General features: G+C 35.9%; 1 protein-coding gene across 1 annotated transcript in view; it reads left to right on the top strand.

Moving 5' to 3' along the window:
* NTNG1 (netrin G1) overlaps positions 1 to 25,305 on the top strand; it is a 154,455-nt gene that overhangs the window by 105,712 nt on the left and 23,438 nt on the right. Inside the window, exons 5-8 of the mRNA XM_026087885.1 lie at positions 9,658 to 9,723; positions 11,696 to 11,755; positions 17,169 to 17,336; positions 22,852 to 22,989. Coding sequence (XP_025943670.1) covers positions 9,658 to 9,723; positions 11,696 to 11,755; positions 17,169 to 17,336; positions 22,852 to 22,989 — 432 coding nt within the window. The remainder of the gene's footprint in view (positions 1 to 9,657; positions 9,724 to 11,695; positions 11,756 to 17,168; positions 17,337 to 22,851; positions 22,990 to 25,305) is intronic.

Genomic DNA, 25,305 nt, shown 5'->3' on the forward strand with positions numbered 1-25,305 from the left:
GGTCACTCATGACAGTACATCTCCCTTCCAGCACAAATTTCCTGATCTGTTTTGATCAGCAAATAAAAGCTGTATATTATAAAACTGAGTGTTATACAGAGAATTAGGACACAGTTCCACAGAAAATATTTGTTGAGTATATTTTCCCAAAAAGAGTGTTTGCTAATAATGGATAAGTATAGAATCATTAGTTTTTGTGTGTGTGTTTGCTTGTGTGTAAACGTGTGTGTATGTGTGGGTGTGTAAACTCAAAGAGCAAATGGAAGAATTTATAAAAATATTTTTCATTTTTCAGCTCAGTAAATGTAGCATATTTGTTGGAATCTGTTGGAAGTTCTGTGCGAAGCAGGACTATCACAATGATAAAATATCACAGTGGTAAAATGCAATTTGCCATACCTAATATCCAGCTCCATATAATCCATAATCCATAATAATTTGGATAAAACTGCCTTGCTTCTTATGATGCATGGTCAGGTCTCTCAATTTATAAATCAGCTCAGGTTACTTAAACTCATGAATAGGCACTGATTTGTAAACTCTAGACAGCAAGTTAAATGCCATCAAAACTAGCCTCCTTGTAAATGAGAGTAGTGTTACCAGCTGAATGCCATGGCGTCTGTTTTGCAGCTTTAAATAGAGAAACAGCATCGATGACAATGACTTGCAAATGAAAGCCTTCGATTTTAATAATGTATTTTTTCTGCTTTAGTATCTGCTTTGACATTTGCACAACTGCAAATGTGTAGTGATATGCTTCTTTCAAAACCTTGTGTTTACACACTATTTTATAATCAAAAGATGAACTAAATAAAAGACAGTAAGATACACAGTTTATGCTATTGTTATCAGGAGTACTCCTGCCATTAATAACAGAAATGGGATAAACGGGAAAATAGCTCTTTGGAGTTTGGTTGTGCTATAGTTCCTTAGTACTGTGTTGCATGGACTATATGGTTGTGTTTTCACTTTACACTCCATACAACCACATCCACCATTTCTGAGCATCAGCAGATGTTGGCCTTTGAAAACTTAATAGGGAAACTCAATTATCTTTTAAATCATGGTGACCTGAAAGGATGCATTGTTGACCTCTTTGAATTTTACACTGGAGTGATTAGCACTGTCTATCTATTAAAAATGGAGAAAATTTTGTTTAACACCCATAGGAAATACAAGGGTTACTTCAAGTCTATGAATTATTTTAAATCTGCTATAAATGTATTGGAATAATATGTGGTAGAATTCAACAAATTTCTTTGCCTACATGGAAAGGATGAAGCGTGAGCTTCTCTTCATGAGCATAAGTAAATACTGACTACTCTCCTTGGCTTTTTCAGTTGTTTTTTCTTAAAAAATAGCTTGGGGAAAAATAGCTCCACTTGCACAATGTTCTGAACATCTTTTCTGTAGGACAGAAATAGCAGAATTATCATTAAACAAGGACAGAACCCATAKATTTATCCTGATCTCTCAGAGAATTTAGCAGAATTACAATTAATACATGAAAACAAACAAGGTGAATTAGTTGTGGCTGCTTTAATGGATTCTGCATGATTTCTTCTTTCATCTATGCTAATACAACGTTTGTGTTCATATCAGTAGATTTTTTCCCCATCTGGGGACCGGAAGTTATTCACAGGAGATGCAGTTTGGGTTTTATTTTGCCTGTCAGCAAACACTAACTTGGGGGTATTGGCTTTTGTGCACTGCAAGCTTTTCCTAGCATATATGGGGGGGAGAGGGGGGAAGTGAACACTAAACTGTCAGCATACAAAGAAGATGCCACTTCAAACAGATGTTCATTTAACACTTTTGAAACAAACTTCAAGCATGCCCAGCAAAAAATAAAATATATTTACCTGTGTGCACATACATGTATCTTTTTTTAACCTCAAAGGATCTTGTATTAAAGCAGCACATCATAAAGACTGAACACAAAGAAAGAGTGGTCATTAAGTAAACATCCTTTCTGATCATCTAGAAAAATAATTAAATCAGAGCTTTCCCATTAAGGTCATTTGTACCTGCTGTTGTCTATCAGTTGAATAATAGGTTCTCTGATCATTTCCAGCATTCTTGATTCCAGTGCTGGTCCTTTCAGCATTTTTCAGCCATGTCTGGAAAAATACTGGTGAGAGTGTTAGCAATTAATGAGTCCCAAAACCATTTCATAATTTTTAAGCTTTTATGATCAGCAATGTCTACATACAGTATGTAAATATTCTCAAACTACATTATTTTACTTGCTATAAATAATCATTGTGCAATTTTATGTAGGCCAATGCATCAAAATGTTCATTATTGTGACCAAATACCACAGTTACTAGTTTGTTCATGTAGGCCTTCAAAAAGGTTTAATCTTTTAACCTATAGCTTCTATCTTTATGCCTGTAAAGCATAATTCCACTAATTATGCTAAACAGTTAGTTATAAAGGGTATAATTAGACATGGGATAGGATTGACATGATGTGCAAATAGCTCTGCGTGGGTGATTATCACCTTAAAGCCTGCTGGTGGCAGATGAGTCAGAGTTTAGAGAGAGACCATACAACCAAGTGCAAGATGCAATCAAGATAATCAAATGGTATTTTCTGCTTTGTTCTGGATGTTTTTGTTCTTCTTCATAGCCAATTTCAAATTAAGGGAACTTTTTTTTTGAAATGATAATGAATGCAAGACACAAAAGTTAAAAAGATTGAATGGGCTTTTTTTTTTTTATTTGATTGGTTTCCTAACTGTGAAAGATCTGGTAGGTATTTTTCAGGAATGGCAACAGTGTCAGGATGAGTGAAATTTTATTTGTTTTACATGTTTGTTATAGAATTTTTAATGTGGTAAATATATATCTCTAAAGGTTTTGAGAAAAAATAATAAAGTTTCCAGGGGTCTTTTTATATCACTGCAAGTATTTTGGACCTGACYTTGCGCTCTTGCAGCACTTGAGATGTTCTCTCATTAACTTTACAGTTGCAGGTTCAAAGCCATTACAGTGCTGAACTCTGGATCAGAGTATGTATGTAATGCCCACATATGTCAGTAGGAGATAAACATTCATAACTAGGTTGCATATTGTTTCTTCTCTATTATTATTTGAGGTCAAGTTTTACAGAGGGAGCTATATTATTAAGAGACCTTTAAGTTGTTTTTCTCCTTCAAAACATTTAAATAATGTCTTCAGACTGTGTATAAATATTATTTTGGACATAGTAGCAATACATTCTGATTTTAATTCAGTTTTKTCCAAATCTGATTTGTGAATAAATAATACTGTTAATCAGTCACCTTGTCTAAAACAATCACCTTATCTGAGTAACTGATTATAATATCAAGAAAGTAACAATATTTGTTTTCCTTCCTTTACTTTAGTACCTCCAAACCCTCTTATTTTTTCACTTTAATTTTACTTTAACAGTGAAATCTTCTATGATATTAAAAAATCACTATCTGAAAGAAAATACTGATAGGCTACGTGGTATAATGCATTAATTTGAACTGCACATCTGAAAGAAAATTTAAGATTCCAAATAAAAAAAAAAGTGAGTTGTTTATTTACCTGGCAGGATTCATAACAAAGCTATTTTTCTTCTGTATAACTAGGACTTCATCCTTGTATAACCTTCTTGAAGTTCAGTAAGCAGTGCAACTTAGCTGACCCCCAGCACAGAGCAGAAATCTGCTCTTTGTGGAGTGAGCTGTAGTGAAGGGTCACAAACTAGCACCATTCCGGAAGCAAACACTGAGAGGCTGTTGCATTGGGGCTCCTGGGAGCCTTGGGTTTTGTTTAGCTTGGTTTTGCCAGATCCACCAATTTTCCCAGATATGAAGAGCTATTGTCACCAGTTTAATAGACAAGGCCAGTGGCAGTTTAGTAGTTTCTCATTTTTCATCCCAAGACTTATCTTCATTGTATCCAGCTAGTTTGAAAACAAGTGTATCTGTCAAATTGTCTTTTCAGTGCTTTTTTAATTTACTGTAATATATGGGAAATTACTCAGTTATCCCAGTTATCTTTGTTTTAACTATTAATGAACAATGAAGTGATAGACTACTACAGAAAATAAGAGAGCATTTCAGTATGCACCATGGTAGCTGTGCAAAACACGTTGCATTTGCAATATCGAAGCTTAGCTATAGTTGCTCAGAAAAGTTTATAGAAAGCAGATCTGATCCTTGAAGGTATTTAAAAATCTGGTATCTTTAAAGCTTGCATATAAATTACTGAAAGAAAAGTATTTTCTATGAACTTCTTTATATTTTCTCCCCTCCCCCCCTTTTTTTTATACTATCCTTTAGATGTGTAATCATTTTACTGATTAAAGTATAAGGGAAGAATGAGGTCTCCAAATCAGCATTCTGATTTCTGAATCAGGTCTTTATTATTCTTCATCAGCTGTGCATTACAGTTTGATAACCCTAGTCCACCTACTAAATAGCAAATTTCAATGTCTTTGTAGGAAAAAGCTAAACCAATACAAGAAAAAACTATCAAGAGAATAACTTGTTTTTCCATTAGAAAGTCCTTCCCCAAAAGACTGGATTCTCTGTACATTTTTGTAATTACTTTACTGGAAACATTTATAATTGAAGAATAGTCCTTCAAACCTTGGTAGTTTGAGAAGAACTAGTCAACACACTTATTCAAATCAGTGGATTTTTTCTGATACCTAAAAAATTTCCAGAGCTGGATCACTGGATTTTTTTTTAACACATATAGAAAGATTGCTTTCTTCTACTCTAAGAAAACAATTGGAAAACCAAAGGACTAATTCCATTCAAATTCTTCCAACAGTTGTAAAAGCTGTTATGGCTGAGGAGCTGCCATAAAACAACCACATCTTCACATTTATGCAGAATTCTCCTTTCTTCAAAGGAACAGGTATGAAATTTCCTAAACTGCTCCCCCCCCCCGCCAAAAAAATTGGCTAATATTGTCCCCATTCTTTTTTTTTTTAAACTCTATAAAATAAATGGGGAGAGATTTTTTTTTGTTTTTAACTCTTTCAGCATTTCTTCCCTTCTTTTGATGAGCTTGATTTTGCAGTGTTCTAAAGTACTAAAAAGTAAATTTACATGAGGTAGATTATCATGACTTGAAACAGATCTAATGAGATAGAAATGCTGTAACAACAGGAGTCTGATCTTTGCAAAAAATGCTAAAATATCATTTGATATAAATACATCCAATTATTTCAGCAGTTATTAAATCTGCCACTGATTTGAGAACTATACTTAATCATTCTTATTTATTTGTCTAATAGTAACACTTAAAAACCCTGTCATATGTGTGACTCCATTATGCTCAGCAGAGCAGATTTCTACATTTTTGGAAGAAAAAATTCTTAACTCTCAATTACTCTTGATCTAAATAGGCAATGGGAAGGCCAGTCTTCAATGACTAGAAAGTTAGACTTCTACTAGAAAGATGAAAATTACACTCAGAGATTTTTAAATACTTTTCTGTGTTTTAAATAAAAGTTGTAGGAAAGTTAAGAACTTCTTGAACAGAGTCCCTGGCTAGGATTTCTTGTTGTTATTATAATGTAAATAAATAATGATAGTAGTCACCACAAGTGCTCCCCATCTATTATTAGAGTGAGCATTACTCAAGACTTACTGATTTATTAGTAGCATTTTTCAGCAAACGCATTGTTTGTGGAAGGTGTCAGCTTAAACAGTTTAGGAGGTGAAAATATTCTAGTCTGCCTGAGAGTGCACACACTGCGGGTAGTAGCGTAGTCTTCATCCGCTCCATCCACAGCACTCTTCCCCGTGGAAGGATAGTGCCTCTCGCTGAGAATACGTTTTAATCTTCCTGCCAGCTCAGTGCTTGGCTGGAGAGAGAAACAAACAAAGTGCTGATTAATTTCTGCCAACATCATGACAGTTTTTTTCAGGAGCAACTGCCTGGTTGGAATCAGGCTGAAAATACCAGCTCATTTCAGTTATTTCCCCAATTTGATACCATGATGTAGCACACGATGGAGACTGCAATTCCAGTGGACATATATTTTCATTTAATATCATAGGTAATTCTGATATTATATATCCAAAAAAGACATTGGGGGAAAAAAACAAAGAAATTATTATACACCTAATAAAGATCATGCAATCAGTTTCTCCTTACTTCATGAACATAAGATTTTTCCAAAAGATASTTTCTGCCAATAATTGGATTTGGAACAATATTAACTAGGAATGCAGAAATTTCCAACACAAATTTGAAATGTATTATCTGATTTTCTGATGAGTCATATATCTTACATATCTGTACTCTTAAAAGTCAACATCTTTATTTTTTAAAAATACACTAAAAATGTACTTTTTGACACACTTTCAAATTCTGTAACCTTGTCTACCCAGAATAACTATCATATAATATATTACAGAAGAGCAGTATCCTTTGTAGATTGATCCAGTGTATATTTTAGAACACCCAGTCCACAATTAATTAATTTTTCTGGAATATAATTATTTTTTATTACAGAACAGAGTGTCCATATATGGAGCTGTTCCAGAAAAGCTTAGTTTGCCTAGGCAGTTTCTCTAAAGATAAAACCTTTAGTGATAATCACTGAGGACTAGAAATATTTTCACAAGTTGCTATAAAAGAATAACTAGCTGCTAAATGAGTCTTACTGATGTCTGCTCAAAGGATGACTCATCTGCTCCAATATACTTGTGGGAATGACAGTCAACATTCTTTGACTTGGAAGTCTCACATATCTTTTTAGATAAGGCATTTAAAGCTATCTCCATAAAGAAAAAGAAACAGAAAATTTCAAAGATAAAAAGAAAGGCTTTTATTGGGAAACCTATAATCTTGGAGATAGATAATACATTCCATGAGTAAGGATATAAAGAAAAAAAAAATCATCCAATGATTAAGAGACTCAAAAATTTTCAAGAAAAAGTGTAAGAAATATAGAAAAAAAAAGTCTCCTGGAGCATTAACTGCATTACCGAGTAGCCCAGAGATGCTGAAGATGTCAGCCGATCTCAGCTGGATATGACCCTGCACAACCTGATTTAGCTTTGAAGTTGACCCTGCTATGAGCAGGGGGTGGACCAGATGACCTCCAGAAGTCCCTTCTAAAATGGCTATATTTATCTGAACCCAGTAACACTTAACTGGTAGTCTTCAGGCACAATAAATATGCTCTTCATTGTCTTGGATGCCCATTAACAAACTCAATATAATCTAATTTAAAGGCTCAGGGAAGTTTTAGGAGTTTTTTTAGAGCAAGTCATAATCCTCATTTTAAGTAAGTTTGCTAAAATGAGCACAAATCTGTAGCATTTATAGAATTTCTAAGAAATATGTAACACATTTTCTGTCACACAAGTAGTAATTTTATTTGGACAAGACAAGAGTTGAGGAAATCATTATAAAAATGAGAGTTTATCTGATTATAGCCTATCTGTTATAGTCTATCTATCTGTATCTATCTATCATAGTTTATCTGATTATAGATTATGGTATAGGGCCTACAGTTTATTAAATGACAGATATTCCAGAGGATTAGTCCTAAAGCATTACAAAGCTTTGACACTTGCTTTTACTTCTGGTAATACCTAGGCCATTTCAATTAAAGATGCCCATTATGCATGTGAATTTTGGGGAGTAAGTGTGCCGCATAGTATTCTAGAAAAGAAGTATAACACTGGAAGTTCCTATCTGGAATGTAGTAGGTTTTCTGTAACAACTGTGATATTGCGCTGTGGCTAAAGAGAAAAAGGCTCAAGGGACAGCAGGGCAATTTTCCTTTCCTTTTCCTTTTTCATTCATGATTTGTATATGTATTCTCTGATATCTGGTCCCTTTAAAACCTTTAGGTCAAGTCTAAGTGATCCCAAAACTTTACTAGTGAATTAATTGTGCAAGTAAGTAGTTGCCCTTGTGCTACTACTCCTTTGGCATAACTAGTCAGTCAGTGTTTCAGGAGGGGAAGGAAGGGGATCTCTGAGGTGCATGGAATTAGTCTCACGTAGTGTGCTAGGTCTAGCATTCTACCTCAGTAAGTATGGCTTTTAGATACCTTTTGTCACGCACTTTGACTATGTTTGCACTTCTTATGTGTGTGAATTGGTGGATCTGATCAGAGAGGCAGGTTATTTCTAATCAAGACATACACCGTTTGAGAGTCTAACAAGTTCACCCTTTTTTTTTTGGCTTCCTATTTCTTGACTGATAAGGAAAAAGCACAAAAATGCAAGGACCATGATGTAGTTAGATCACAACTCAACTTATTCAATTGCAGAAGACTACCTAGCAATAAATGACACAGTCCAGGTCATCATTCTTTCCTTGAATTGTTCCTCTCTGTGTGGGAGGACTTTTGGGATATCCAACCCCATCCAGCCAATTTCTATGCATCCTTCACAAATGGGTCAGAAGATACCAGGGAGAGGATCATGTCCTCCTTCCTTCCACATCAGATGTTTGAAGCCCCAGTCTTTTTTTCTTAGCATCCCTGGAGGTCTTCTGTTAAGATTGTCTGTTATAACAGTGAAACGGACCTTCTTCAAAACGACCTGCCAGTCTAGACTCTTGATGCCAGCCAAGCTGCATCTGCAGACAATTGCAGTCTACTTAGCTACCCAACTGAGTTCCTTATATGTAGAAATTAAGAGGCATCTCACTCCCCACAAATATCATTGCTATATAGGCTGATATAACAATTAAGGAACATTCTCGTCAGCTCAGAGTAAAGGAAGCAACTGCTACAATACTCACAGAAGATGATAAAAATGTGGTCCAAATCTGATGTTAAAGGCAAGGCAGATGGGAGCTGCCAATGAACAGGGAGAAGATCATGACAGAAAAAAGTAGAATATGATATTACTTATTTCCCAGAGCAGGGCYCAAAGAAAAGTTTTCTTTCCTTCCCCTCACCCCCTTCCCTACTCTCAGGTCCAACACCCATCACCGTTTCTGCTAAGGGAAGTCACTCCTCACTACCCTGCCCCCAAGATACATTGCCCAAAGGAAAAGAAACTCTAAAGAGACATGACTTCTTCTGCAGAAAAGAAGAAAGTGCTTCTGCATGTAGGTGACACATTAGGGGCTTTAAGAAATGTAGACATCTGTTTCTTTAAAAAAAAATCAAGCTGTGTAATATATCAATAGAAGTGGTAGAAAGCAGATACAATACAATTTGAGAGCAAAAGAAAAAGTTCACTCCACTGGTAAATGTATTTTTTTCTGATAACAGAATAATAATTCACTCAAAACTCCCCGAAAGAGGATGTTACGGTAAGATGTGTGTCTTTGGTAAGAAATTTTTATTTGTCTGGATATTGTCACTTTATCGCTACAGAGCAGATTAACATAAAAACATGAATAAAAGGTTCCTAATTTGTTACCAGTGTTAGAACCATATATATTGGCCTAGGATATCTTCTTCTCAACAAAATTGATGTTTTAAACCGTGGAAGATGAACGGTTACACAGATTATTTTATGTCCATTCAGTGTTTTGGGAATCATCAATTGCTTGTTTTCTTGTTCGGTGTGAAGTTATGTACTGTTCAAGTGCGACATGGACTAGTCCAGTAACGGATGTTTGTAATCTGTGTCTTTGTCCATATGCTTGCCTGTTTAGAACAATATCACAGATGTAAATAACAAATCCTGATTTTTCCTGATGCATGCAGATCCTCCAAAGTTTGATAGGATTTGGCCGAATATTTCTTCCCTTGAGGTTTCTAAACCAAATCAAGGTAGGATGCTATAAAATTCCTAGTGGTCTGAAATTGCTTTCAAAGAGTCCCACATGATAACAAAAATAATAACATCCAACTAATTTTTATTTTGGTGCTAAGTAGTGCTATTCTGCCAGACAATATCTATTGAGAAATACCATAAAACAAATCTTACCTGAAAAGGGATTCTTCCAACACACAGATTATGCACAGCCTTGCTGCAAAAAGTCTGGAAAAGTAGACATAAAAGTTACAAGGACTGATATATATTAAGTTGAATAGAAGTCCTTAGAGAATTTTAGACTTGTATAGACAGCACAGTCTGCATTATGAGTAAGTTTCAGGACTTTTGAGTGAGAAATATTTCCATTGCCTACGTCAAGCCATTTCTTAATGTCTTGCTTCCACTTTGTTTTTCTAAGCAAACTGAGTGGTATTTCCCCGTGTGCATTCCGTGCACAATACAAGCAAGTTTTCTATAGGACAGACTCACACTTTTCTGGAATTCAAGTGCCACACAAAAAATTATTGACAGACTGTGGCACGATGATTATGATTGAAAGGGGCAGATCAACTTAAGATGACTAATAAAGTAAAAGTAAAATGCTATGTTATTTGATGTTGTATTCATCTGTACTGCACATTTCAAAATGATTGTTCATTAAAAAAAAAAAATCCTTTTGATCTCCTTATTTAAGGGGATCCCTACCCCAGCAACCATTCCCTCCCAGAAATCCTTGCAGAATTCTGGCCTATAGCTTGCTGTGACTATTCAAAGGATGTCCTTTTTATGCTAAAACAAATACAGTCGGAGAAGGAAATGAATGAAAAGATGATCTAGAAAATGGCTACTAAACTGAACAAAATGTGTTAGCAATCTGTTGGGGAGCTACTTGGGAAGGACTTGTTTTAGCCATTGTTTACAATGACCAAATTGAGACATACGCACACACACATATAAAACCTGAAGTTATATTTGCAAGTTTCTATATGTTCCAAAAAAAAAAAATACTAATTGATTACTGCTCTTCTGCTCTCCATAAGGATTAGCAAAGTACACTAGTTTGCATTATTCACGTACATTTTAAATGAAATATCCTCGTTGAGATGATACTGAGCATTCTGATGGATTTCGTTTAGCCCATATTATATTTTCCAAGCTTTTGCATGTGTTCCTTAAACAAACAAAAAAATACAGACTGATCTCTGCTCTCTGTAAGGATTACCCTACATTATTCACTGGAATTTAAAATCTAAACATCTCCAACGAAATGACACTTAGCATTTCTAATGGATTTCATAGTTTAACAAATTATGCTGCTTGGGATCTAAGACTTAACTTCATTGCACAATGCATCTCAAACAGTACAAGATTATGCAGTGTTTCTTCTCAAAAAAGAGAGACAACTTTAGCTAATTTAGTTTTGACACTTTGCTAGGGAGCACAAAACACAAAAACTTAAAAGAATTTCTATTCAGATTACACATTTGCAGCATGTTATTGCAGTGTTAAACATTTATTGTAGCAAATACTTGAGGCAAGTATAGCATATGAAGAAGATAATTATTAGAAATCTACCTATATCTAGTATTCCTTTATTGCTTATTTTATGCCATTAGGCCAGAACAAATATGCATGTAAATTTAATAAAACCCTTTGCATACTGCTCTGGTTACCATATCAGTCATTGGACCAATCACTGGTCATAGATTGGGAAGGATCTTCAAATAGCCTCTAACCCAAAGCTGCCCAAGTGTGCAGTTGTGAATAACTTTCCCTTTCTTTATCTTGGGTATTTCAGCTCCACCAACTCAATAGTTGGTAGTGTATAGTCCATTTTCCTCTAATTATCTCCCTTACCATACAAAATAAGAAGCATTGTTAAAGCTAATTAAAAAGTTAGTAAATAAAAAAAGTTTATTTTAAGCTTTTGATTTGTTCCTATTTGATACCTTTTCTAATGTACTGTTCATTTTATTACCTATCCAGTTGCTCCCAAATTAGCTATGTCAACTGTTTCTTCTGTTCAAGTTGCAAACCACAAGAGAGGTAGGAATTCTTGGATTCATACAGTGATTTCATAGTGTTATGTGTTGTGAAAACATTGCACTGTATGAATCTGGAATAGCTGTGAAGTGTACCTATCAGCTTACTGGTGAGGCTTGTTCATTGACAACAACAGAAGCATTAAGTCACACAAACATAAGCCATACAAAAAAATAGTAAATATGCTTCCTAGATAATCGCTACTGGCATATAAAGTAACATGGCATTTGTTTTTAAAGGAATTAAATATAAGAATATGACCATTCAGATTGTTGCCTAGAAAGCAAACGTTTGCTAGAGACTTGTTTTCCTCACTAATACTCATAAATTGTAAAAGAGGAAACATAAGCAGATTAGTTGAGGGCAAACAACATGTAAAACATCAATTGCCCGTATCCTCAAGAATTATCTGTAAATGCCGTGGAGGATATATATAGTTACATCCTGTAATGGTTTGTAAGTGTGCCTTACATCTTCATTTTCTTGTAATAGCGTGCAAATTCCAAATGTAGGCATTATATCTTGAACTGATGCTTCAGTGTTTTTTCAAAATAATGGAATTATATGGGCATAATGAAGGATGCCAATATTCTCTCAGTGACTTACAGGCAACCTGTTTCATTTGCATATCAATCATTCACAGTCTGAACGCTCTCTCTCGCGCTGAAAACTTCTCATTGTTTTTTCTCATCAATTTATCTGTAAAGATCATGTATAAAATGTTTTGTCTTTCTGTAGCTATTGTGAATATCTCATTATTCATGAAATACATGTTACTAAGGAACAGGGGAATATTAACAAACATTTGAACTTAGTTTGACCCATTTGATGAGATCATGATAATCAGCCATACTGTTTGCTACAAAGCAGGTTATTTCTAAGGTTATGATGAAAATCTCCTTTGTTTGTCTTTTGTTAGTGTATAGAAGAGAAACACGGAGTTGTCAGAAAATGAAAAAAGCCCTTTATTTTTGAATACACTTTTCTTGAAATACTCTTTCTGCTTTTAATTAGAAAATGACATTGATAGCTGTCTCATGCAGTACCTATGGAATGTCTTAATTTAAAAATTATGTTTCCCTTCCATGTGCATCTACCATCATTTCATGTGACTGTTTTATTGGTCCCGGCTGAAGCTTGAGCTGAACCTAGTCCCCACAGCACAATAGTATATCATCTCAAAAGTGTAAATGCGTAGCATTATAATGGAAGAAAGGAGTATTCAATTTACAGAAACAAAAGAATTAAATGAGAAACCTTTCTATGAGTATCCTTCAATGGGTAGTTTTATTTTGCTTTGTACAACAGAATCAGGGTTGTTGCAATAGAATCATTGCATTGGAAATCACCTTTAAAGGCTCATACAGTCGATCCTTTTGCGAGTTCCTGGAGTTCCTCAATCACCCAGAGATAGCTATCAAATCTAACCTATCACTTCTCCCTTTATTCTTCACATTAAACATACCTGGCTATCTTTAACTTTCCTCTGAGGTTTTATTTTCCAAACCATTTACCACTTATTGTTATTCAGCTTAAAAACTGTCTCCAGTTTATCCATGTCTTTTCTGACATATGGTACTCAGAACTGAAAGGAGCATTTTCCAGCACTGTAAGCTCTTGTCATTTTGTTGTCCTTAAACCATTTGCAGTCTGACTTTTTCCACTTTTCCCCCCATCTCTTTCAGTGATTTGCCAATGATTGAAAGTGGTTGGGCTGCTAGCCAGAGCCATGTGTCTGAAAAACTGAAGTTGTGCTACCGACAATTCTGATTAGCAGGCTACTTTCTGGTCTTTTTGTGCTGGTCAGGGTGAATCACATGGTCAGCTAGGAAGTCCATGCAGTACTGACAAGTATTAGATTCCCAGCTGCAATGCTGAATGCAGTTCAACATGTTAGGTTTGACTGGTTTAGGGTAACACCTCATGTAAACAGCAGAGAAAATACTTCCATTTTGTTCATGTGAAGACCCCTTCCATAGCTTTTGTTATATAAACCACTTTTATAAAGCTAGAGAAATGTAAAAATTATTCACTGATTAAACCAGTAGCAACAGGCAAAATAAGTTCATATTATTGTATTAGCAAAATTTTGATTTAGTAACAAAGCAACATTAGTTGCAAGCCTTGACCTTTTTTTTTCCTTTGCACCATTGCTATCTTTAATCAGCTGTTTGACTGTTCCTGAGCTAACGGGGGGGGGGGGGGGGAGGGGGTGTCTATACCATGTAGCATTTACCAGTCTGAAGATCAAGAGTTCAGTGTTTTTCTTAAATCTTAGCATAAGTTAACTTTAAGAAAAAAGGCTGTTTCTTTCACACAGCACAAAAGAGTAGTACCCATATGAAGGCAACCAAGTATAAGAATTGGTCTCATTGTTTACCTTTAATATCTATCGATGAGCCACATCTGAACCAGTCTAGTCCTTCTGCATATCTTTAATTGTATGTGTGTACATCAAGCTGAGCCTTTTTAACTATTAGATGCTTAGTCCAAATCATAGCTTGGAGCAAGCCCTGTTATAGCAATGAATTACTTTATGCGCAGCTTTGTTTCTCATGCTTTTATAACTGCTAATGATGTGTTGTAGTAGCATTGAAGGTCACATCACAGTTTCAGAGTGCATGTAATGCAGTTATTCATTCACAGAATGGTCTCAATTTCTTTCTGCTATTTTAAACACACAAGATGATGTAGCATAGTCTGATATACTGTCACTTCTTTATAGTCTACATATTTTTGTAACACAAAAATACAATGTTATTCTGCTGCCTGTTACTGTTTAGAAAAGCAAGGTAAATTATTTCCTCTAAATTTACCTGCAGTATGATTATGGGTGGCCGCAAGTCTGAWGAACATATCAGTACAGTATTTTCTTCCCACCAAGACAAATCGTGTCATGGTTGCTGCAGACAGGACCTTTGTCAGAGCAGAGAGACCAAGAGAAAGTCTCATCTGAATCTGAGATTCAGAAGGATCAGATTGCTTATCACCAACCAGTCTGTCTTAGTTTATAAATAAAGCACATTAAAACAGCATTGTAACAATTTTCACTGTGACTCCTGCTTGCCTGCACTAGTTTCCACTTTTAGATGTGATGCCTCTGCCTCGCACAGGCAGTTCTCACTCAAGCAAAATGGATATGCTAGTGGAGGAGAGCTGCTGAGCAGCTGACTGTGGTGCTGGATCTTATTGACCAGTTACAAGACAAGAGATACATTAACACTTTTTTTCCTCCCCACTGAATTGTGTCCGATATACCTAGATCTGACAAAGTCTAGTTACATCATTAAGAGTCAAAACCAACTAAAACCAAGGTAGTGCCAGAAATAATAGTTTACTAAAACAAATTGCTTCTGCGAATGCATGCCAACTAATTATCGCTTTATTTTATAGCTGTATTTTGCGGCTACAAGTATTGCATTTTTTTTCAATTTAGAAATTGAATTAAGATGCTTAGAGATGGTCCACAGATGTGATCAATCAAGAATCATTGTATCATCTATATGTTGTACTGAACTCCAGCAGATAAAGGCGTCAAAAGTATCAGGCTCGCATGAACCGTGAAACATTGGTTTAGCTGTATAACATTGAAGAGGACAAGTATCTATATAAACTGAGTGTGCATATGTAAATTGAATTAATGTTTTCTGGCAGCAGAAAGGCAGCTCTCAAGATTAGAATGCATGTTGTGCTAAAAACTGTACAGTACGAGAAAAGAGACAGTCTATTTACAATCTACCACTGTGTCAGACAACAGCACAATATATATATATGCATTAGTTGTGCATAATATACTCAAACATGCACTGGCATTACTTTATAAAAATATAAACAGGCACAAATATAACATCTGAAGCCCCAAGCCAACAATCAGGGGGCTCATGTGGCACCCCAGAGTAATCAGCAGCGTACCGTAGGAAAGGCAGCACAGAGGACTTGGCCCCCATCACATTTACRGAAGCATTTTACACGCTCTTGTACAGCTTTACCTAATAAGAGGCTAAGTTAACTTCAAGACCCATCCCTGGAAGCCCTCCCCAGTCACTGCACCCGCTATTCCATTACTGCAAGAAACGTATCATAATCTCTTTCACCAGTTTATCAAACTGCATCTTTAAAGCACCAATGTTTTTGCAACAAATTGGAAATGTGTTGCAGAACCTCAGTGCCCTAATGGCTAGATACCATCTCCTAATTTCCAGCTGAAATTTCTCAATGGCCATTTAACACCTATTTGTTCTTGTGCCAGTGTTATCCATTAGCTCAGATGCTCACCTAGGAAGGCAAAAGGCCTTCTTGATGTATTTATATCCCACAGTTATATCACCTCACAGTCTTTGGTTTTTGTAGAGTAAACAAACCAAATTATCCTAAGTCTTCACTTTTTAAATAGACTCTCCACTGCTCTGATCATCCTAGTAACCTTTCCTGCGTTCACTCTGGGCTCATAATCTCAGAGATAAGTTACTGGACTTGCACAAGCTATCTACACAAAGCATAGCAGTGCCTTGCATAATGATATCATTTTCTAATTTCTACTTGTATAAAGCCATGTGTTGTTTGTGATTAAAAAAATTATAAGCACTAGCATTTTATGTCTAACAAAAGGTTTCTTAAAAAGTGGCTGTCACGCAGGCTGCATTTCAGATGGCTACAATAAACATGCTTTCTATTCAATACACGTTTCAGACTTTTCAAGATCTCTTCTGGCCAAGATGCTTTTTCATCTCAATATAAAAATGGGTTATGTTTGCCTCAGAACTATAGTAGAAATGGCACTTAAATAGCAGCTCCATTCCTTCCTTTTCTTCTCTCGTAATTGTCTTAGAAAGTGCTGGCCAAATTGTCAAACTTGAGGCTGTTTTTTCTTAAAACAGTTTGGTTCCCACAGGTGCCTACCACTTACAGTACCCCCTGGTTCAGCAGTAGTTGTGAATACTCAGCACTTATGCCAAAACAGAGGTTTTTTTATTTTGTATATAGTTGTGGATTTGAATATGCTCAAGTTTGACAGTTTTGTCCGCTGTATTTAGTATTTTTAATATGAGGAACTTTTGACTGTGTCTTGATTTATACCCACCTCAAATGTGCGAAAAGCTGTGCATTTGTATCAGCAGAAACCGAGCCTCCCGTACCCTTGAAAGGTTTACAACTGCAAATGCTTCAGTTCCATACAATCTGCCAGCTGCAGCCAACCTCCAGCGCCATGCCGTGGTTGTCGGGTCGCTCTAACCTGCCTGAAACAGAGCTCACTTCCATTGCAGATAAACATCTGCTGTTGTCCATGTTACATTGATTAACATGTCTGTGCCATTCATTCATACTTCTGTTCATGATTCATTTTTACTAAGCATGTAATGTGCTATTACTCTGCTGCTGTATACATTTTGTATACATTTCTGTTCTTCCTTGAAAGACTGTGAATGCTTCGGCCACTCCAACCGGTGCAGTTACATCGAGCTGCTCAATACGGTCATTTGCGTGAGCTGTAAGCACAACACTAGAGGTCAGCACTGTGAGTTATGCAGGCTGGGCTACTTCAGAAATGCCTCTGCAGAGCTGGACGATGAAAATGTGTGCATAGGTCAGTCCCGGGATAACTGCGGCTTTTCTTCTATGCCTTTTCAGTGACTGGCGGCTGCTAGGGACCACTGCTGCTTATCTGCCAGTTGAGCCAGAATGAGCTTTTTCAATGGATAAGAGTATCTGTGTAGACTTCAATCTAGTTGTCTCAGTTGGCCCTGCAGCCCCAAGGAGGTGTTTCAAGTCCGTGTAAGCAATGAAGCTCCCTAGCTAACAGTCCTAAGGGGACATGCCCAGGAAGCCCCTGAGAAGCTGATCGTGCCGTCCATCTGCAGGGAGATGCCACTCTGGAATTGCATATGTGTAAAACTGAAGGACTGAGTCATAAATCCTTGTCCCTGGACTAACTTTTGCAGTTATTTGTACAGGCCCTTGAATACTTACCGAGGACCTACAAAAGTCACCAGCTGCATGTACACAATACATTTTGCAGCAAATCCTACTCCCAGACACAGTGCTGTAAATGCTGCGTTAACTCCCCTCTCCTCAGAGGAGTGACTGAAATTATGCCCTTGCAGTTAGGAGTAGAACTTGTCAAATCAGTTTGACATTATGTTAATTTAGAAATAGGATTCCTAGGTGAAAACAGTGCTTTAAACCTAACATCTGATATAAATATCCAAGATGCAGAATTAAAGCAAATGTCAGAACATAATAAAAATAGCATACTAGAAAAAATGCAAGATCTTTGTCACACTAGAAGAATATGCATCATGCTCACGTCGCTATAGACACTATATAGAGAAAGAAAGATAGGACACTCTAGATGAAGACTGAACACAGTCGTTAAAGGAAGCTTCATTCACTGGCTAGAAGTTAAAAAATAGCCACAAAAGGCACTGTTCTAGCAATAAACAGAGCTGGAGTATTGCATTACATAATATTGCTTATAGAGAAAAGCGTCAGTGGAACCCATTCTGAATTTCTACTGTGATTTTTTATTTTTCATTTTCCAAGAAGAAAAAAAAGTGGGTATAAGATTTTCACACAGAAATAGACTATGGGCAGATAAGTTATATTTTAATATTCTTTATAATCCATTGCTAAGATTCAAGCCAGAAACTATTTGGATTGCTATTATTTGTTTCAGTCTGCAGCCTGTCAGATTTACATTTTATTTCATGATAAACACCCAGATCCATCCACGCACTGCATTTCATGTGTCCTTCTTTTAACTTTGCTTGGCAACGCATTCAAAAATGCATGATCTCCTCTGACATTAATTAGGATGAGCTAATATGAACTTTAGTAGGCAAATCATGATTTTGTATGACTCTGCTGAGGGGATTAACCCAATCAAATATTCTTGAAAAAAAGCACTGTCCCTCATATTTGCTTAATGTAGATGAGGGACATCACTGGTATGACATCAGGGTTGTATAATTTAAACTGTCTAAACAGGCCTAATGAAAATGACACTAAATTACTCTGTTTGGGATTTTTCATCAGATCATTCAGTAAATTGTCATCCCATGTACACTGAAATGCTAAGACAGCATCTGTAGCTTTGTCAGTGAAGCAAGGAAGATATTAAACCAGGAGTCAAAAATAAGTACATTTTAGAATAATTTGCAAGTGATATATTTAGAATTTCATTGTAAAATAAACTGTTGTGCAGTTCAGAATTGCCCAAACTCTGCAGAAATAAAGTAAAAAACCTTTCATTTAAAAGAAAGCTTCTTCCAGAAAGCAATGTGATGCATTTGCAGACCTTCCCACCTTACTGCAAGCAGAATTCTCATGGGATACCATGAGAACTGGCCCATGTGAAATGACTATAGGCTCAAAACCTGTTTTGCTACAAATTAGGTAGCTTGTTTTAAATAAATATTCTTAGTGGACTAGGACAGTTTTCAGGATCAGAGTGATCATACGGCATACAAAATCTGTGAATGCTAGCCAATTCACTGACTCAGGTAGACTTTCATACTGCTTCAGGTTTCAAGTCAGTGGAGTGAAGCAGATATTTAAGTACTTTCCTGGAAACAGAGACCTGTGCTTAAAGGGCTTTTCTGAACTGGGGCTCCTAAGATTTAATCCTGCAAAATGTTGAGTATTCTCAACTCTGAGAGAGCTGATGATTTGCCATCTTTCTGGGTCAAGCACAAAGAGTCTTGCTCTATTGGAAATGCTCATTTTTCTTCTCTGTGAGTTTAAGAGCAGTTTRGGGTTTTAACTACATGAGTGGAACATTGGCATGAACATTTAATAAGCAGATTTCCAGTGACATATGCAAGTCTTGTTCCCATATGAAAGTCTCACTTTTCTAAGTTAATTTTTTCCTCTCCAGCCATATATTTAGAAAAATCAGAAATTTTTGGATAAGCTACTTTAATGGCAGCTAACAGGGTTTTGACTCTGATTTAGCAACACCACTTAGTTTTAATAAATATATGTGGTAAGTATACAGATGAAAAATATGTGAATCTTAGCCAATGTTAAACTAAATGGAGAAAATGTAAAATGTTTCATTTTTAAAAGTAACAAAGTTGCAGAGAAATGAAATACTGAGAAGGTTTTTACCAGTGAATCAAATGCAATCACATTATTCAGTGGGTTTAAATCTAAATTTATTATGCCTTTAATTTCTTTAGATACAAAATGATTTATTTTTATTTCCTAAAATGAAATACTAAAAATTTGTGGATTTGTCAATCAGCTGCAAAATTACCTTATATGGGCAATTGTAATTTTTAAATAAATCAATGTAATTTAAAGTAAAAAAGAATTAACTTGACATGTTTACAGTGGAAAAAAGTTTAACAGAACTTGAAGGGATTTTTATTTTTATAATGTCTCGCCAAAGTTCTAATAATGCTTTATTTCAGTGAATACACTTGTAAGTATGGATAGTATGGATATGACCAAGTAGACCCAGAGTAATAAATTGTTTTCTTTGCCCTTTGAAATAAATACTTAAATGATAAATATTATCTCACACCTGTAACAAAGCCAGCCTTGCAGTCACTTCAGCTTCATTTAATACCTGTGAGAGCCTTAAAAACTCTAATGGTACATGTGTTAAGTGAAGCTTGAGGGTTATCCTGCAGCCACTGTCAACCCAGACTGACAAACAGCAAGCCTGCAAGCTGCAGACCACTTTTCCCTACCTTCCTTTTACTTATTTTCAATGTATTTTGTTGGCAGCATCAAATTAATAAAGTGAATCACAGTGAACAACATGACTACTACTGTCATCTTCCCACCCTTTAAGCAGTCCTCAGACTGAGGTCAGGAAGAAATTTCCTTCTCAGGTCAGATGAGGAAAGACTATTTTCCCCCTCCTCGAAACCTGGTGTGTGGCCTTCTTGCTGGGATGGGCTGGGAGTGCTATTTAATGCCCTGTTGTTGCAAGGATGTTGAGGATACCCAGTGTCTTCCTGTGACACACTGGAATTGGGGCTTTTGATCTTTCTAATATCTGAAGTATGCAGCAGGCATTGGGAAGCGTTTCACAGCTTGTGGTAGATGCTCTGTGGACGGTTATGTGTCTGTGGTAGCAATTGTRTATTGGGAAAGATGGAGGCTAGATTCAGTTACCAAATGTTACTGGGCCTACAGTCTACACTGTCTTCTGATTTGATTTACCACTTGTGTAAAAGCACTTAGCTTAAAGTTTTATTTAAGGGAGAGTAGACACTGGAAACAGCAAAGCAGAAACCTGGTCCTTCTAACATACCCGTGCGACAGAGTTCAGCAGGAAYGCTTTCACTGACCCTGGGCCAGCTTCTCCTTCTGTGGACGACATACTATGTGTCGACAGCATTCAATATCATAGGCCTTACTTTCCTTTCATAAAGGCTCATTTAAATCACTGTAACTGCATTATATTCACCTAAGCTGTTTTTAATGCATGAGAACTGGGCCCTCTGTTTATAATGTAATTCCAAGCTTTTTGTCTTTCAAGGTGTTCTATACTCTTTAAACAAATTTGACTTCCTGCATTCAGTATCTATCTCAGTTCTGTGCCTGTTTACATAAAGGTTTCGTACATCTGATTAACATCGGAATTGCCAGCTTTTCAGATGGTGCTCACTGAGGTACAATCATGCTCAGTCTTGCACAGTATTTTTGGCATTTCAGTATTCAGCTCCATTAATGAATGTTGTTAGCTAATTGACTGGATTATTATTCTGGAACTATGTTTGCCAAAGGTAACTATTCTTCTTTAGCATGCCAAATGTCCCAAGCGTCATCTGTAATTTATAGTTAATAAACACCGCAACAACAGATGACAAATGTGTTTCTGGTAACATTTTTCCTGTTACAGTTTTTCCATGGGATTTTTAAATATTTCACTTCCCAGTTCAACTCCATTTTGTTATTTACAATACTATTGAGCTTCACATAATGCTAGAGAACAGCTGCCAAAGACAGTCATCAAAGTAACACTGTTTTAAAGACATATAAAGCCAGACTCCCAGCAGGTTGCCCAGATTCAGGAATCGATTTGTATCTTTTGCCTTCAACAGCAGCAGAGATCAGAGAAGTTGCCAAAACATAAGTGTGTCTGTTGTCTCAGTTGACAGTGGAGTTACTCTGGGTCTACACTGGTCTACATACAAATAAGATATGGCCCTTCAGTTAAAAAAGGGGGAAAAAAATGAACAGGAATGTTAAAAATGAGCTCTGCTAGCAACAGTTTGTCTCCTTCAGCTAGTTGAAAGCTGAACACTGATTTTGCAATTACATTAAAGAAAAGGGCTGTGAATGAAGAAGAAAACTTATCCCCCTACAGTAAGAGTTSTGGGAGGAAACTGGTTACAATAGTCATTCTTGAGTTAGGTCGAAGCACATGTGGAAAATATACAGCGGGGAGTCAGACCCATTGCATCTTCCATCTTCCTACTGGGATGCAACAAAAATGGAATGAAAATGGCAGGTGTAAAGCCAGTTCTGAGCAAGGTTCACATTGTCTTACTGCTCATCTCAAGTTTATCCTTGTGGAATATGTAGAAGGTTTAACATCACTGACAAATACACTGTCATCAAATTAATGGCAAATATCCACATAAGTTAATATATTACTCCAAACTATAAAGGAAGACTATCTTGGAAATAAGTAAAGTGCATTTATATAGCCCTATAAAGACATTCAGCACTTCTCAAAATATTGAGCAATATAGGTAAGCCTATTTTAATAATGTAAAACATTTCACCCTAATGGCATATTGATATATCCATACTACGCAAACCTTTCCTAATGTTCATTAAACTGTCAAAAATATTCTTACCAAAACAGAATTTCTGTTAAAATCACTTATCCTCAAARAACATGGTATCTTCTTCCTTTATATCTTCTCTGTTTACTTTTTCTCTTTGCACCATAAAGTGTCTCCTCCTGAAATGAGACATGTAAACAAATAAATGGACCTGTAGTAATTATATTCACTGCTCCATATATCATTAATGGACAGTCTTCCTTTAATACTGGAAATGCACCCTTTATTGGTATTGAATGAATTATTACCATATGTAGACCTGAATCCAGTGTGTGTGTTGTCTTGTTTCTGCAGACTGTTATTGTAACCCTTTTGGTTCAGTCCATGATCGCTGTAATGACAGAGGATTTTGTGAGTGTAAGGAGGGAACATCAGGGCCTAAATGTGATAAATGTCTGCCGGGATATATCTGGCACAGCTTGGGCTGTCAACGTAAGTAACACTGAGAGTTGCCCCTCTCCTGCAACCTTGCTGCCTCTGCGTCTGTATGTTAGCATGTGCAGCTAGAGCAGAAAACGAGCAAAACTTCTACGAGCTTTAATAATGCCAAACTGCCCCAACCTTTGCGGAGCCTCCAGTAAATTGACTGTGCTTTTAGTGTCCTCTCTCTTTCTTTTGCTAATGCCTGGAGGAGCTCCCACTGAAATATGTAAATATGCGTGTCTTGCCAACTGTGAAATAAGTTTACTGTGCTAAAACATTAGCATATTAACTCAAACTTTAAAATTCTTACTAAAAGACAAAAGGTGATTTCTCTGCATGTTCAGTTTATTCTGTACTAAACTTCAACTTTTTGAGTAACTTAATGGTCTGCTTTCGTACCTTTAACTATGTCTATATAGGATAAAAACTGCAAAACACAGGCTTATTACCTGATATAATAGTGAAAATTGGACAAAAGCTAAGGATAAAAAGTTGAGGTACACCTAACAACCTTAAAAATAGGTGCTGAAATTATGCGTAAATATTGTTAGAAGCAGATGTTGTTTCAATGCTCAGCTGTATATTTATCCTCTTTTCTGAGTAACAGAGATCTTGTAAATAACTGAGCACAAATACTGCCTCAGTATACATAGAATTAGGATTTTATTACCTATATTTCTTTTGTAGTAGATTCTTAAAATTTTTTCTTTGTAACTGTTTTGATCGTCTACTTCCACAAACTCTGGAAAGTCTTTTCATGTTTTTCTTTTCTCCCTGCTTCTCTGAATTCTTCTCCACACATATTAAAGAGAGATTTCTACAAGGGCTCACTTTTGATTTATAAGACTGAGAAACAAGAGAAAACGTAATTACTGACACTGATTAGCCAAATATTATAAAATTTGCTGTACTGCCAAATATTATAAAATACTCTAAAACAAATGCAAATCATAAATCATAAACAATAAAGATTGAGATTACTGCTTTCCCCTCAAAATGATGAATACTTCTGAAGTAGAAAATCTGCGACAGTTCATGTAAGTGACAAATATGTCCAGAGAGAAAACCAAAAAATGAAGAGTTTCAGGAAAATAGTGATAATTAACCAATTAGCATTAAAGCAAAGAAATACATAAAGAGGAAGAAAGTTTGCATGGGCAAGGCTGCTAGATGTTGCTTGAGAAAATTGGACTTTCTCTGCTTCTGCCAAAAACTCCTGTTTATATTTGGCAGGTTATATAAACCATACTTTTTACATGTGGTTGTTAACTGTATTCTCATTTTCTGGATGCCTACACTTGAGTTTTATTCACAAAATACCAAGCACTTACAGTTGCAGCAGAAATCAGACAAAAGAAGGTTTTAAATATGAGCCCTGTATTATTGTCCTGAAAAATTATATCATAAGTATCTCAAAATAAGTATTCAAAATCACAGAATCTTCATCTACTTGCGTACCCCTTATGTAGAAGGATACCACTTCCCCTCTATCTCAGCTAGATGTTGGCAAAGTAAGCATTTGTGAAGCACTGAGATATTCCAGTGATAAGAACCACAGAAAAAAAAAAGATCTTATGCAGCAGAATTTGAATAAAGCACAGTAAATACTATGGTCACATGGTAAACAGTGAGACTAAGTAAGGTATTAAGTAGCCAAGATATTGAACAAGGCTCCATCTGTGGAGCAAATCGTACGATCATATAATTAATGATAATATAATAGCATATATACCAGATAGTCAAACTGATTACATATTAATTGCAGTATTTCCTATCTCTTCAGGTTTTGACATTATAACCTCAATAATTTTCTTTTAATGAGGATTTTTGTGTGTCCAACATACAATTAGCCTGATTTTAGCTGAATCAGAGTATTTGAACTTCAGACAGTTTCTGGAAATGCAAGCTAGCCCTTTTATATTTACTGACAAAACTAATTAATGTCTCTCACTGTGTTATAACTTTCTAAACAAATCTTAATCTGACCATGTAACTGTTAGATATTCTCCAAGTTAGACCAAATCATTTGATCCAATTCAGAAGAAGAACCAGATGCAGTTGTCAGTTTTATGGAACAGATATAATTGCCATGTTTTACCAAGCACACATTGATTTAAATCTGTTGTTTCAAGTTTCTTCATGGAGGAACAGAATTTCAATTCATTTAATTTTGTAGTGAAGCAATTTTAGTTGTGTTTATGATTTTCCCATTGAAATCTAAACAAATGACTGGGCAAGCAAGCAGATCCCAATACAAAGGAAAAACAAGAAATCATTCTACTGCATTAGCAAAGCTTGAAAGGATTATTTGTCTGGACAAGTAGC

This window comes from Apteryx rowi, unplaced genomic scaffold (assembly GCF_003343035.1).
Source record: "Apteryx rowi isolate R43461 unplaced genomic scaffold, aptRow1 scaffold_74, whole genome shotgun sequence".
Taxonomy (NCBI): Eukaryota; Metazoa; Chordata; class Aves; order Apterygiformes; family Apterygidae; genus Apteryx; species Apteryx rowi.